The sequence below is a fragment of the Toxotes jaculatrix genome, chromosome 13 (genome assembly GCF_017976425.1).
Source record: "Toxotes jaculatrix isolate fToxJac2 chromosome 13, fToxJac2.pri, whole genome shotgun sequence".
Taxonomy (NCBI): domain Eukaryota; kingdom Metazoa; phylum Chordata; class Actinopteri; family Toxotidae; genus Toxotes; species Toxotes jaculatrix.
In genome coordinates this window covers 17,335,889-17,352,070 of record NC_054406.1, presented here as the reverse complement: position 1 = coordinate 17,352,070, position 16,182 = coordinate 17,335,889, and the positions used below count along the sequence as shown (strand labels likewise).

Genomic DNA, 16,182 nt, shown 5'->3' with positions numbered 1-16,182 from the left:
TGTCTGTGTGTGAGTGTCTGTGTGTGCCTACAATATCTGTCCCCTTCCTGACAGAGAGGAGACGCTCGCCTGGCTGTTCAGTGTGCACGCTTTCATCGAACTTACAGACAGAGAGTTGGAGCTCCCTTTGAGGAAAGACTGTTAAATAATGCAGGTGGTTAAGTAAGCTTGTCGGGACGAATTGTAAAAAAGCCCCTGCTTCACTGAGCCACTGCCTGTTAGAGAGAGAAAAGGGGGAGGCTGCGTGACTTTCTGCCCTCCAGAGATCTGTTCACACACACAGAATACAGAACGTGGAAAGGAACATGTGTGTGGGTGTGTAGCAGTAGGGGGCGGGGGCTGTGATGAGGAAGATGGCTGAAGTTTAGTGTGTCCTCCTCCCCCTGCCATCATGTCCTCTCGCTGGTGGTTTATGGATCAGTCTGACACAAAGCATCCTTTGGTTTTTTTTCCCTCCCTATGACAACCTCTCTCTGAGCTAATCAAGTTACCTTTATTGACCTACACTGTCACTTTGAATTTAGGACAGCGCAGGAAGAGGACAGCTTATTGGACAGAATTAGACGTGTTGTAACATCATCGTCTGGCAATAGCGAGTACAAATGACTGTCTTGGTCCAGAGCTGAAGATGTGACCAGCATTAGTTAGAGCTATAGACCCAAAGAGCAGTCATCTCAGCTGTACTGTGTGGGCTTCATGTCATTGTTAGTGCAGGGCTGCCTCCTACTGCTGGTATAAACAAACTGCACCTTCACCCCCTGAGAACTGTGTGAATACAACATGTTGTTTCATAACCAGGGAGACCTAAAGGTGAGAAGTCACATAGAACAGACCTGAGAAACTGAGAATATATGCAGTGACCTTATAACTGTGGCTACAGGGTGGAGACAATGGAGACACCTACTGAGCACTTAACTCAGTAGGTGTCTCTCTGGATGAGAAGACTGATACCACTCTCATACCTGTACGGTAACAGCCAGCAGCTGGTTAGCTGTTTAGCGTAGCATAGAGACTGGAATTGGGGAAATGGCTAATCCCTGTTCAAAGGTAACACAATCCATGCACTCATGAGAGTGGTATCAATATTCTCTCACTCTTGGCGTGAAAGTGAATAAATGTATCCCAAAGTTTCAATCTATTGCTTTAAAAGCTAAGTGTCAGTGTTCATTCTTGACCTTGGAAGTGACTGAAAGCTCAAGCTCATCAGCTACTAAATGGACCTTGTGATGACATTATCAAGGCTGAACTGACTGTAGCCATTTTTTGTTAATAAATTACATTAAATATGCCAAAACAATTTTTTATTCATGAATATATTTTAATTCTATATAATTTTGATTGATTATAATGTTCAATGAAATGGCCACAATGGAATGTGAGCACATGTGGGCTTCACTCGAGAGAATGCTGTTAAACTGCAGAGGAGAAGTAAAGCCTGTGACAAATCGTCTTGAATGATCCACCGGCTGATTTAATATAAATGCAACAACTAAAGTGATTTTCAGATTACAGAAATAAAACAATCTTCAGTTTGGATCCAAGATGGTGGAGGGCCAAATCCTCACAGTAACTAAATCCAGTGATACTGTACGTAAACAACCTTGTTTTTTTAATTTAACTGAAAGTTGTAGCATAGCTGATTGTCCTGCTGTTATTAAGGCCAGTTTATAGTCTGTACATCAGTCTGAATTAAATCCTTCTTGTCTTCATCCATAAAAAAAATAGAATTATAAAACTATAAATTATAACTAAACACATATACAAAATACTGATTATGATGGGAAAACTACAGAAACAGAAGATTTTAAGTAAAGAAAAAGGACAACAAATGCTCATATATGATGACTTTGAGAACATACACACGTTTGTAAGGATGTTTGCAGTGTATTAACAGGAGAGACTGAGTAAAGAAGATATTATTGCTTTGGTGTGCAGGGGCAGCAGCCCGTGCTGTTTCCACAAAGAAGGGAAGTACTGTCCATGTGAAGAAGACAACAACAAGGTGAAGTGGCCAAACGTAACCTCACAGTTCTACACTTATTCCCTTATGGATTTTCTGTATCCTCATTTTAAATACACAGTGATACCTTGTTAATTCATAGGAAGACATAAAGACACCCCTCCTCCCCTTGGTTGTTGTGTCTCTCTCACTCTCTTATGTGTCGTGGTGGTCAGAAGCCGAAGATATCCTCCCCAAATGGGCTGAGATTGCGTGGAGTGTTTCCATTGGTGCTGTCCCAGTCGGGTTCAGTGAGCCAGTCTTGAGGCATCACCCCAATGTCCAGGACCTGGGGGTTAGTACGCGACACTGCCAGTCTAAGGAGACAGAGGAGTGAATGGTGAAATGGTGAGGGGGGAAAAAAAAGCTCTTTTTCCGCTTAAAATTTTATTAATCCTTGAATGAAAAGGTTTTTTTTTGTAACTGTCAGTAAATCCCATGAAAACACCAAAACCAACAAAGCTTAGTCTGTCTCAGCACCCAGCCCCAAGACCAGTGGCTCCTACTGAAAAAGCAAATCTTTAAAAACAGACCATAAATGTACAGTTTAATACTAAAATCTCCCAGAACATCTGGGAACTGTAGCTTTTATATCTGTGAATGTTCTCATTCATCCAGGTCATAGTTCTCTCTTTGAAAATTGAATCGAAGGCAAATGGACATATGTTTGTCTGGGAAGACGTTTCGCCTCTTATCCAAGGGGCTTCATCAGTTCATACGCATCGGTCTATCTAGTCCAACCCAAAACCCAAGATTTACAAGCTTTCACTGAACACATCAACTCTGTGGACAAAAACATCAAATTCACAAGAGAAGATGTCAAAGATAACCACCTACCATTCCTGGACTGTGACGTTCACCTTACTGAGGACAGGAGCCTCCACATTGGGGTATACAGGAAACCCACACACACCGATCAATACCTACTTTTTGACTCACACCATCCACTGGAGCACAAACTGGGAGTTATCAGAACCTTGCAACACAGGGCTGACAACATACCAACCTCCACTCGGGCCCAAGCAGAAGAACATAAGCATATAAAGGGAGCTCTGAAAACTTGTGGCTATCCGAGTTGGTCGTTTGGCAAAACAACACGCTCCAGAAAGAATACCAACAGGGAGGATGCTGAGAATATGGAAGATAAACGCAAAAACATTGTCATTCCATACGTGTCTGGGGTCTCAGAGAAACTCAGGAGGATTTTTAACAAACATCAAATTCCTGTATGTTTCAAACCCAGCAACACTCTCAGACAGAAACTGGTACACCCTAAAGACAAGACGCCACACAATCATAAAAGCAACCTAATATATGCGGTTAAATGCAGTGAGGAATGCAAGGACCTATATATTGGGGAAACTAAACAACCTTTGAACAAACGCATGGCCCAACACAGAAGGGCTAACTCCTCGGGTCCAGTCTCAGCTGTCTACTCACATCTAAAGGAAAAAGCACACTCCTTTGAAGACAGCAATGTCAAAATCCTGGACAGGGAGGACAGATGGTTTGAGAGAGGAGTCAAAGAAGCCATCTATGTGAAAGTGGAAAAACCATCACTAAACAGAGGAGGGGGTCTGCGACACCACCTATCCCCCATTTACAATGTAGCCCTTTCATGTGTACCCAGGAGAGTCACCAACTTAACCTCAGACGACTCTCAACGAGCGTCATCCACCAGGGACTCACCTGACCCTAACGACTGTCGTTCACATGAGACACAAACTAGGTCACATGAGCCTGACGACTGTCGTTCACTGGGGACCACAACAATGGTCAGGTGAAACCAGTACTTTCACATGTACCTTCTTGGTCCCACCCACAACAGGTTAAATACCTGGGTCTTACTCCACTTTCTTGGTCAGACTAGTGCGGACTAGATAGACCGATGCGTATGAACTGATGAAGCCCCTTGGATAAGAGGCGAAACGTCTTCCCAGACAAACATATGTCCAGTTGCCTTCGATTCAATTTTCAAAGAGTGTAGTTTTTATATTAAAGAAAAAAAAAGGCACATTTCCAATGAGCAGAGCGGTGGAAGGCATTCACTGAAGACTCTGCTAATCATAGCTGAGGATATAAAGAGGTCAAAGTCCACCACCCTGATGGCCTGTGGACAGAGGTTTATGTGGTGTATGTGGGACTGACAACAAACTACAGCACCCATGTTCATCATGATGAAAGAACAGGTCACTTAGTGCACCAGTGGTGTGTTTTTGTAAATAAATAGTTGCCCAACAAATAAATAAATAAATAAGATCAGGCTTTGGCTTCATGGACAGTTCTTGACAGTATCAGTACACTGCTGGTTTAGGTCTTTTCATGAACACAAAGAATATCACCCACCTTTTACTCAGACAGTGGAATGAATATGAGCTTGCAAATGACAAATTTATGTCTTCAAACTAAACGAAACGTGTTATGATGAACATGTGTTACTCTTCTTCCAAAAAAAGCAAACAAAAAGAAAGGTCTAATTAAAATGTTCTACACAGAAACAACAGATTTGTTAAAATATCTTTTTTTTGCCACTCGAGGGCTCAACAGGTCTGAGAGTCTGTTCATAATGAGTATTTGTACAAACAATAACCAGAGTGAGACATAAACCAGAATTCATGATCTTAGATATCAAACATGATGACTAACTAGCTTATTTAGCAGCACAGGGCAGTATGACCACTTTGTTTCCAGCTACATACAACAGCACTCAGCCTTTTTGCTATTACCTGCTCCTCCCTCCCCTCGTAGCCAGAACAGCTGTTGCTCCTTAGTTCCTTCCATAGAGGTTTGGGTCAACTACTGATTTAAATGCTGCCTCAACAACAGCTCAGCCTCCCAGACCTGTTTATATAACTAAAACCTCAGTCTGTTCTAATCCGAGTCCCTCTGTTTAGCCGCAAACAATCTTTTCTCACTGAGATAATAATGTAAACAAAGTCTGGGTGAAGGTCAACAGGATTACTTCAAGACATGAAGTTCATTTGAACCACGGGACGAATGGTGTAATCTGCCACTGAGTTCAAGTGACCCACTGCTCCACTTTTACACCACTGACCACAAACACAATAACTGCTCAACACAGCCCTCTGTGTGCGCTGGAGTCCCATTTCTCCAGTCCGTTCAGGACACACACAGACTATATATTACAGAAAGGGTTATGAGAAAAAGCAATTTTTGGTTTTGATGGAATGGATAGAGACGATGATATTTTTCACTTTGACTGCAATTCAATACTTTGAATCAGCTTCCTTTTCTGAACCCAGTGGACACTTATTTCATCTGGGAGGAAATAAAGGACACAGGAAGCTACACTACTGACTTGTAAACTGTGTTATTGGGTTTGGTGATGATTGAATGGAACGGATTAAGGTTAGGTTAGTAATAAGGACTACTACAGTAGGTAAGACTTGTGACAGTTGACAGTGATGCTCAACTTTACCTGGAAATGAACCATAGCTATCCAGAGCACAGCTGGAGACACAAACACACACAGTAGATTGAAGACAGTTTAAAGCTCAGCTGTCAACCAAACTATATGTCACTGATTGTATAATTTCTCTTGAGATTAGCCCTTCATTTCCTCTCTTTCTAGAGAATCAGAGGCTGGAGGATTTGTATTCTGCAGTACTCACAAATCATCAGTAAGTGGCAGTATGAAGCCGAGCAGTACGAGGATGGACTACAGTAAACTGAGGGATTTGACAAGGCAGATTTTGGCAGTGGGGTATTTTATAACAAACGAAAAGCTAAGGGAATCAACAAGGATTAATTCTAATAACAAATCTATGATAAATATCTCACCTGGAAAAGGCTTCATCCAAACCATCTTCTACTCCCTGGAAGAAAAAGAATTTTGGCTTAGTATACAGGACACACACATATTATAGTATAAATATAAATTAGGTTTATATACAGACTTACATTTTGATTTAAGATCAATATATTTCAAAACGTATTTAAGATATCATCGTCTTATTGTTTCCGTGACCTCCAGACATCAGACTTGAGTCACTTGACTTGTCTCAAGCCTAAAGAACATTAGGCTTGAGACATGTGAATGAATTGCCATAATCACAACTGTCAACAGCTGCAACACAGAGAATCTTACCCAGGTAGGGTTGTTATTGGTCTCAGAGGACCTGTGGTTGTCCAACTGATCCTCTTCTACGTTCCCATTGGTCTCCACTACAACATTCACAGTGTCCTCAAAGTCCAACAGGTTGTCTGTGGCAACATCTAGTTGTGAAGAGAGGGAAGGGCAATCGATTGCTGTTTTATCATACAAAGGTAAAATCACTCAATGAAGATAAAACAAAATGAGCAGGAGAAAGATCATGTTCACACCTAAATGAAAAGGTTCATTTTATTATGTTAGCATGTTAACATGCTAAACTAAGATTATACTTTTACCATTATATTATATTCTGCTAGTATTGTCACTGTAAGAATGCAGGCAATTCAAAGCACATTCACAGAGCCAGCAGCCTTGAAGTAGACTCTTGTTTTTACCTGTCCCTTTCAGGCTCCCCAAGCTGTTAGATCTCTCTGAATGTGAACTACTGCTGGCTTCTCCCGCTGAACCAGACTTTACTCTTTTCCCTTTCTCTAGGAAAGAGATGTAAAGAGACACAACACAAGCAGGTCAAGACCTGTTTACTGAAACTGTTCCTCAGATATCAAGGTCCTTGGAGCACCAGTAGACACAGACACTGATAAAAACAAGTCTTCCATGGACAGTGCTTGGTTTGTGTTTGGTTGAAGAAGGGGTGGGGGTAGGGGGGTTGGATATGATACGTGTGTGTCATTTCCAGGACTTGAAGAGTGAGGAGTGTGGTGCCTACCTTCTTTGGCCACTTGCCAGAGTTCAAAAGCTACTGTGAAGGCCTGGGCTACTGTCAGAGCCACTGCCTGAGCCTGGAGGAGAGGAGAAAAATACACTCTGTGACAGACCATGACTGAAAAGACTGAATTCATGTTCACCAACCGCCGTGAAACTCTGATACGAATGGCCTTCAACGTCAGTGGGCTGGTTTTATCATCTGATTTAAGCTAACTGGAGATAAACTGTTCACAAAAGAACGCTGTGACCCCAGAGCACATTCAGTACCAAAGTAGCTGAGTGGTTTAAGCTGTAGCCTGTTTACGATTATTTGTGATTATTCATATTATTATTAGTAAGAAAGTGCTAGTGAGAAAATGCGTAATGGGCCTATAATTTTCTCACTCATCATTACAGAGCTGACAGCTGCTGTAAAACACAAACAAATCTGCCTAAATGTCATAATGGTAAATGTATCCCCCTTAGAATAATGTCTGACCATCGCATTTGAAAACATTCTGACTTGAAATGCTAATGTAAGAGAGATTATTAGACCAGCAGAATAAAAAAAAATGTCTCAATGCTATTCATTCATTGAGACTAGGAGGACTGTATTTTAGAAATCACAAAGCAGATGTGTTTAACACACGTCAGAATGAAAGTATGTTTTTTTTCAATAGTCATATAAAAGTTGTCAGTGCTTCTTTAACAGAGGACAGAACGAAGTCACCAGCACTGTCTCCATAACCCTGATCAGAGAGAATGAAGTACTAAGGAAGTGTGGTATTATCATGTTATCCTGGGAGAAAAAAGGGATAAGTGTGGTAAGACGAGAGGAAAAGTGCCCTTCTGTTTTTCAGCACACAGGAAGATGACAGAAAGCTTGAGGAGCTTGACTTTCTAGGGTTTCCTCTTAAGGATGGAGGAGGAAGAGGCGAGGGAGAGCTACGGTGTCGGAAATACTCTGAGGAGGAGCACTGTTACAGGAAAGATGATGTCAGTTTCAACAAGTGTGTCTTGGTATTCACCTTAGACCAAAAAGCAACTGGAAGAATAAAAATCACTCAGGCCCTGCTGGGTGTCACAGCTTCAAACAAACACACTGTTGCTTTTTAATGGACCAAGAGGTCACTAACTCAGCTGATGTTGACAAAATGTGTGACCACTGTTCCGGCTCTTTATTCATCCTCATCTTAAATTAAACATAAAAACACTGATGTTCCAGTGAAACGACTCACCACTTTCCTCTTGGAGCACAGGTAGGCGTGGCACTCCAAGGTCCCATTGAGGGTGTTTTGAGCGATATAAGCAAACACTTTATCATGCAGTTTGTCCACTGTGCAGTAGGATATTCTGCAGGGCAGAGGTCATGGGTTAGACAAACAGCATACAGCATTTAAGCAGGGTTCACAGGATAAGGAAGCCACATGCCAGAGCAGCTACACAGCATTACTCTAACAGACAGCCTTGTAAGTACAACAACACAGTCTACAAACCTATGCTGCTCTGCACAAACCTGTATATGGAGACATTTTCCAGGAGTTTATTGGTCAGACTGTCGTACAGCACTATTCCCTGAGGGGAAACTTTAAGAGCAACCTTCTGAGGCTTCTTCCCACTGGCTTTAGCCTGTTAGAGGGACAAATGTAAACAGAAGACATTTACTCATTAGCATGTAAGGCTGCATTCAGGGGTTATAGTGTAGCCACAAAGCCTTTGCATGTAGCTGCTGTAGTCAAGCTCTAAGCTATGTCATAGCTGACTTGCACCAAAAAATATATCTACTTGTTGGAGCAACAGAGATAAAAAGTAGAGAACAGCTGTGACTGGTCAGTTTGAGCTGCCTGTATCATTTTTCAAACATGATTGTCATTTTGGACTTAAAGCAACACAGTCAATAAGTTTGGTTTGGTGTTTTAATAATCTTTAAGAAATCAGTAAACCATGACATTGCGATTGTTACTCCAGCTCTCACCGTGGCAACAATCCTCTTTACAGCAGCAGCTGATAGGTCCTCTCCCTTGGGTTGGTCCACTAGTGTCATGCCAAGGTGGCGGAGGTTAAACGTCATGCCCTCTAAGATGGTCTCCCGTGTGTCAGTCCAGTTCTCTGGAAGCTCTGCAGAGAGACAGAAAGAAAAAAAAAAAAAAACATTTTAAGGGAAAAGTGGGTCAATAAATTGATCAACAGGAAATACGTTCTTGCTGTAACCATTCATCAAGCTAAAAACACCAAATACGGGTTGGTTACAACTTCACAGACGCTAAGCTTTGCTTGCTCTTTCCTCCCTTTCATGTTCTAAAATTAACATTAGTCGTGAAAACACCCAGGGGGCTTGAGAAAAACACAAATCAGAGGAAATGTAAACAGCCTATGCTGAACTTAAAGATCTGAAGTGGAAACCACTCTGAAGTGGAAAGGCAAAAACAGGGTATCTAGGTCAGAGGTGATGTGGATGTAAAGTACTGTAAATATTTCAACTCCAAAGCAACTTAAAGTGCTTGACAATAAAAAGGTAAAAAGTCTGGAGCAAGGACACATGGACTCCTCTCACACGCTGTGATAACGGCAAAGTGTAGTTTTCCTTTCTGAAGGTAACATATCATATCTCTCCCAAACTAGACCACAGATATCCCTCTGAAAGTGCATTACTGTCTCCACATTTGTGTTAACTTCTACGAAAAAAAAAAATTAAAAGATAGCTGATACGTTCACTGAAAAAAGAATGAAAAGTTCCAAAACTGTAGCTGCTGAGAGAACAGCTTCTACCTCCATGCAGTTTCTTATCGTTTTTGACTGGTGCTGTCTGTCCCTGACCCTGTGTGTGTGTGTGTGTGTGTTTACAGAGATTTCCTCAGAGAACGAAAGGAGGGGAGAAGGGTAAGAGAAGGCAAGAGAGGGGAAAAAAAAAGCAACATCACCATTACTGAGAAATTCATCCGCCTAGCATTTACCTCCTCTGGGATGTAGCGCATACCACATACTCATGCAGACACATGTTCACACAAACACGTGCACATACAGAATAAATGAAGAGGACTGTGAGTTGTCAGATCAGACTGACAAGGAAGTTTTTTAAAAAATGTGGATGGCCACATTGTGGGATTGAAGCTGAATTGATTGAAGCTTTTCAACACTTCCTGAAAAATAGAACAGCTACTCCGCAAAAACCCGCCACTAATTTACTCTCTTTATGATGAATAACTTCCAGCTGAAAACACTTCTGGACCCTACTGTGAAAGCCTTGAGGGACAGGTACATCCGAACTAGAGACTACAGCCGTGCTAGCAACTCTGTGAGACTGAACTTTGGTACAGTCTACAGATGAAAAGTCAGGGGATCATCAATGCTGTTGCAATTCATTCTCTGGGGAACGTGAACATCTGCACCAAGTCGGACAATCCAATTCACAGACATTTCAATTACAAGCATGAATATGAACCTCATGGTGGCGCCAGATAAAAAAAGTCAGGGGTCCACAAAGTCAGCACGATTCATCCTCTGGGGATGATTCATCCATTAGCTGCTGACTTATTTAAGTCTGGACGAAAGTTATATACCAACCAATTGATACTGTCATCTGTAGCACCACTCAGAAGTTTACAAGTGTTACATGAATAAGTTTTTGTTCTTCATGATAAATACAATCAAGCTTAATACATACAAGATGTTCTTCTGTGCTATGTTTTGGGAAGATAAACCCCAGGAGAAATTATTAAAAAAAAAAGCTCCAGTGACCAGTTATGGTAGCTGGAGTGTCTTGGTCAGTTACCAATTTCTATGACAAGGAGTGGATTCAGGGTTTGTTTGACACAATGTGTAGTGATGTTTTTGGCTCAGGCTGTAATGTTTGCCCACTGGCTGTCACTATGGCTGTAAGTGGTGGTGGTGATTTGGCAGTTAGTGTGAAAAACAATTATGTGCACACAGTGTTGAGATGAAATTTCCTGCCTACACCACACATAAACACACAAAGAATTCAAATAATAGAGGCTTTTGAAAAGGTGGCTGATAACTGCAGATGTTTTGTTTTTGAGATTGAAGCACCATCTATAAACAAAATTCCAAAAATTCCAAGTATTCAATGTCAGTGAACCCCTGAATTACCACTTAAAGCATCACCTGCCAAACCCTAAAGACTTTTAACAGGTTGAAAGAAGCAGCACTGAAAGGCCAATATCATATTTCTTTGTTAAAAAAAAAAAAAAAAAAAAAGAAAAGGTGCCAGAACCAGTTTTCAGTTCTGTTTATCCAAAAAAAAAAAAAAAGGCAACAGTGCAGGTACCAGGCACCGCTCAGCCAGAGAATGTGGAGGGCTTTAGGGATCAAAGGTCAGCAACAGCGGCACGTAAAAGGAAACAGTTGTGTACACGTGTGAAATGAGACCAACTCAAAACCAGGTGACCCTGCTGTGAACACAAGCCAACCTCATCATCTGCTAGTGTTAAGGGATTAATTACAGGGTGTAAAAACTCATGGGTTTTTCTTATGGCAGCGCAAGTGGAAGTGTCTTAGATGAAAGAAGGAAAGACACAAAGACAGGGAAATTTAAAGGACAGATAAGACAACACCCAAGTCTTCAGCTCTTTAGTCATCTATCAAGTCCAACACTGATGGATGCGTATCCATTTCATGCAACAAAGTGTAAAAAAAAAAAAAGGCCTCTGTTGAACACTGTGACAACAAACGTGCTGATCCAAAGGGGCCCAACTGACAGGCAATTCACGTCCAGGCTGATTTGTGTGTCTGCACCAAACACTGTATCACTGTGGAAACCACCAACTGCAGTTCTACAACTCAGGGCCACAACAGGACTCTAAGCCAAATAGCCTTTTCTACAACCCAACTTCTGCCACTATTTAACTTTTCTTTTAATTCCAATGATTTATGTTCACATAGATCCAAAATAAAAAAAAAAAAAGAAAAAGGTTGAGAAAAAGAGTTGATGTCATGGTTTCTACTGATGCAGAAAAATATAAACACATTCAGTGATAACTTAAGTTGGCCTGGAAGTTGCTGCAGATATGAGGAAGCTAAACAAACATTTCAGAGGTATTTAGCCCCAAGTTCACTCATCAGCCTTTAGACTGGATGGACCAAATAAACAGACCCATGTCAAACAGACCCAAGTTACTTGATACAGAAGTACGTGGGTCCTTAAACACGAGTCGGTCAATCAGGTGAGATAGTTTCACTTTTTTTCCACAGAAATTCATTGGTTCATCTGTACTCTCATTGCTTTTAGAGAACTTATGAATGAGTTTTTTTTTTTTATTTCATGAAAACAAATCAAACTTGAGGACAAACGTATTCCTCCGAACTGCAGTTGTTCAACTTCAGCTCTCTCTTCAGTTCTGAGTGAAACTGCGACTTGCTCGACATTCAGGAACCTCTTGGTAAACCTACACATAAACCTCAACACCACCAGGAACCATAAATCACTCAGCAGGTTAAGACCCTGATATGCTAACATATTGTAATCCTTGTTCTATGATCCCAGGGGCTATCCACCGTAGGAGCGAGGCTTTTTAAAATAAGCCTCATCACACATCTTCACGTATGTGTACTCACAGTGCAGGCCAGCCAAGAAGCCAGCCTTGCTGTCACTGTGTCTGACTCGTTGGCTCCTCTCACAATGTTTCAGAAAACAAGGTTTCCATCCTCTGAGCCCGTGAGTTTGAACGTAGCCTATCACGTCAGACACCACCTGCATCTGCAAGTGAAGAAAAGCACACTGATCCCACATGGTTCTCATTGCCAGAAGGGTCTCTGACTCCTGGCAGGCGTGATGCAGGCAAAGTTCAATTCAACTGCTTCGCCCAGACATCAAACACATCATTTAGCCATTAGAGTAAAAGACCGACAGGAGTGTGTCACTGTAACTTGCCTGAAGTTGACTGAACACGTTTCTAATGTCTGATGATATCAGAGGACTGGGAAGTCTGACAACAATGGCAGAACATAACAGTGAAAGCAGAAGGGGAAAAGGCCTCACCCATAATCAGACTCCTCGCTGAAAGAGAAAAGATAACTGAGAGCAAATTTCGTGCTATGGTGAAATAACGGCATCATGACAGGGAAGAAATATTCCCATTTTGACAGGGATTTTGTCTCACTGTGGGCCACAGTCACACGCCTCCGTTTGAGGAAGGCCCTGGAAAAAGGCTATTTGCTTCAGACAAGCACCCTCTGGCTGGTCCTTGGCGCTGGCAGTGTGCCGGCGTAGGTCGTCTAGGGCGACCAAGCCAGGGCAATAAGAGCAGAGAAGTGGGTAAGGAGCAGGGAGGCCACTGCCATTTAAAAATGGGGCAGTCCTCGTGCAGTTGAATAGGTCTGTCCTCAATGAAATCCCACAGATATGTTAAGAAAAGTGACTAAGCCTCTAGAGTCCTACCGATGGCAATATCTGTGTGAAATGCTACGAAGCTCTCAGGTAGCTCTCAGTTAGCTGCATTCACCTGACATCCCCGACTTGGTCCCGTAAGCTGGAGTCAGACCTGGAAGTCGGGCATGGCCGATATGGGTCAGCGCTGGTGAGGAATGTGTGCCCTGCAGCCTAAAGAAGACCCTGTAATCTATCCTACAATACACTACTTCTACAACAAGTGGGTCACAAGCTGCATTTACAGGGAGCTTTAAAAGCTTTAAAATGATCAGAGGAAAAGCCCGATTTTAGTCAAAATGCCTCAGTCACAATAAACTAGCTTATTTTGAAAGAAATGGTATAGCATTTAAAAACAGACTGGTTTAAAACACGTACAATACACGAGAAAAACATTTAAATGCCAAGTTTTATTACAAGTTTCTTATTTTCAGACACTTTGACTTCTGTTCAGTAAACAGTAAATCCTGGCAAGTGCTGCTTCATAATAAAAGCGATGGTACAAAGCCCTTCACACTTCTATTGTACACGTTGGAGCTGTGCTTTATCACTGTTTAATGTGGAGCATTTAAACAGGACAAGTTTTAAAGCTCATTAACGTAAAATTTTGTAGAGAGAACAGTCAGCTGGGTGGATTGCAGTCAGGTCGGCCTATGTAGCCGCAGTCGCTGACAGCTGTGGAGAAGTAACTACATTAAAATCTGACCCTCATCCATTTACACAGAAATGTGATGGCAAGACAGATGTCTGCATGTTAGAGTGTATCTCGAATTCCTGAGGCATTACAAATTTTCCAGGTAGGCTACTAAAGTTACTTGCACTAATGTGGGATATTTATGTAATCCACCCTGTGTTTTCTACCAACTCTATATGCTTCATAATGGCCGTTCTGATGGAATTTAAAATAGACCAGCTTGAGCTCCAGCCAACAGGGGCCGTGCACTGACTGACCTGCAGCATTCTTGGCTTGTCCTCTTGGTTACAGGCAGGGGAGCTTTCAGGCTTTCCAGGATCAAGTGAGATTTAGCTTACAAAGTGGCCCTTGAGCTCTACAATAGGCGCCAGAAGTGGCCTTAAAAGTGTTTCGTGTTAATGTTGCAGTGTGGGCAAGCTCCTGCTCTGCTGAAGGGCCCTTCAGCAAGACACAAAATTACAGCAAGTTCTAGTTTTGACCCTGACCTCTGAACTTCCTCTGGTAACGTGAAAGGAGAGCGGACTGAGGATTGGGATTATCCACAAATCCAAAATACAACTGTAATGAGTAAGATAACAAGGCAGTTCAGTAAGTTATTATACTGGCAACAAACCTGTTGAAAATATTTTTCTTATAATCTTAAAATCTTTTTTTGTGAAAAAATTAAACCATTGAGTGTGACATAATTTCAATTATTCCAAATAAATCAGTGTTATTAAATGAAGTGTCATGTCTTTGTTGCTGCTGTGGTCTGCTTTATTCTGCCAAGATTCAAAACAACGTTGATTTCCGGAATAATTCCTGAAGCAGGACAAACCGCAGTGCAAACAAGCGGACTTTCCCAATCTCCACAGAATAAAGCAAAACAAATGTTGAGAAGACAACAGAACCAAACGTGAGGGGGAAAAGTCGCTTTAAAGTGTGATTTTTTTTTGTAGTTCTCTTCAATCCCTTTCTCAAACAAAATGAGACGTCAAGTTAAAAAGATGTCAAACTTACTTGTCTAACTTGTGTTTCCACGGTCGGTAACAAAATGTCAGTAATGTGTTATGTTTCGCTTTAGAAACAAAAAGTTTGGTAACTTTGGTAAAGTTAGCTGGCAAATATAATATCTACTGACTACCCCTGATTTTGGTAATTAAGGTAAAATGGGCTCAGCGGTCAGCAAAAGTCAACTTTGGCACGATGAAACTAGAAAATCAAGCTAAATAAAATCCACCGTTTCTACGTTTTTTTCCTCCTCTCGAGCTAACTATAATTTCTTACTTCTGTGTCTGCCGGCAGTCCACGATTGCTTCGCCATACTCGGGCTCCGGATAATAGCTCTCCCCGCCGACCTGAGGGCATCCATGTCGGTGTTTTAAAGTGCAGAGAGTCGGTGAAGTTCGCTGGTGAGTCCTCCTGGAGAAATGTTGTTGACCAGACTGCTGATGGGGAGGATGGACTTGTGGTGCCTTCCAGTGCTGTCAGAAATAGCGCTATTTACCAGGTCAGCGCACGTGAACGAGCCCCGGCAGAAAAGTAAGTGCTGCATTTGTGTCACATGGGACATTAGAAATCTCCAGCAGTCGGTTTTCTTCACATCTTCACACGAGAAAATATACAAGTTCACTGTCGATTCGTTTTAAATTTAACTGATAGACACTGTATAGTATCAAAGTGACTATTATTTCAGAATGGCAGTATGCAGTATAGTGAATGCAGTACTGCTGAGATGTGACAGTTCAGTGGTGGGGTTAGCCATGAAAGCACCATAATAGTTATCATAATAGTTTCTGATTTTGATTTGTGTTATTGTATGTTTGTAGTTTCAGATGCCATGTCTTTTTGTGGACTTGTATTGCATTCAGCCAAACAGCTGAAAATATTTGCCTAACATTTGTCAGCCCATTGTGACACACATACACAGACACACACATATATATAAATATCTATATATAAAGCCTATATGGTAAATCAGTTCTGTGGTTCCAGTATTTTCCGGACCCAAAGGCAACTGAATGGATCTTGTCCTTGTATTTACTAAGAAACAGGTATTTACAAGGAGCACCTGAAGGCAGCCTCAGGCAGGGAAACCACATTGAGTCTGATTTTAACCACTGGCAGATGGATAACATTGTTTTTTGACAGAGGATGTCAACAAATTGAATGTATGGCTGGTTTGCAGGTCTGAGAGATGGCAACATAACAACTAAATGTCTGAAATGTGTGTGTTGTTAGCTACATGGAAATCCATGCAACTTCTGAACTGAGAAAATGTGGAAGTTAAAATGGAAGTGTATGTTTGC

General features: G+C 41.6%; 1 protein-coding gene across 1 annotated transcript; it reads right to left on the bottom strand.

Moving 5' to 3' along the window:
- Positions 1-1,304: 1,304 nt before the first annotated feature.
- ldlrap1a (low density lipoprotein receptor adaptor protein 1a) lies at positions 1,305-15,318 on the bottom strand. The gene is made up of 9 exons (XM_041054173.1): positions 15,161-15,318; positions 8,794-8,936; positions 8,335-8,447; positions 8,057-8,171; positions 6,841-6,913; positions 6,509-6,604; positions 6,108-6,235; positions 5,801-5,835; positions 1,305-2,316 (listed from the first exon to the last, which is right to left on the bottom strand). Exons 1-9 carry the CDS (start codon positions 15,243-15,245, stop codon positions 2,172-2,174), a joined length of 933 nt encoding a protein of 310 aa, XP_040910107.1. The 5' UTR covers positions 15,246-15,318; the 3' UTR covers positions 1,305-2,171.
- Positions 15,319-16,182: the final 864 nt, after the last annotated feature.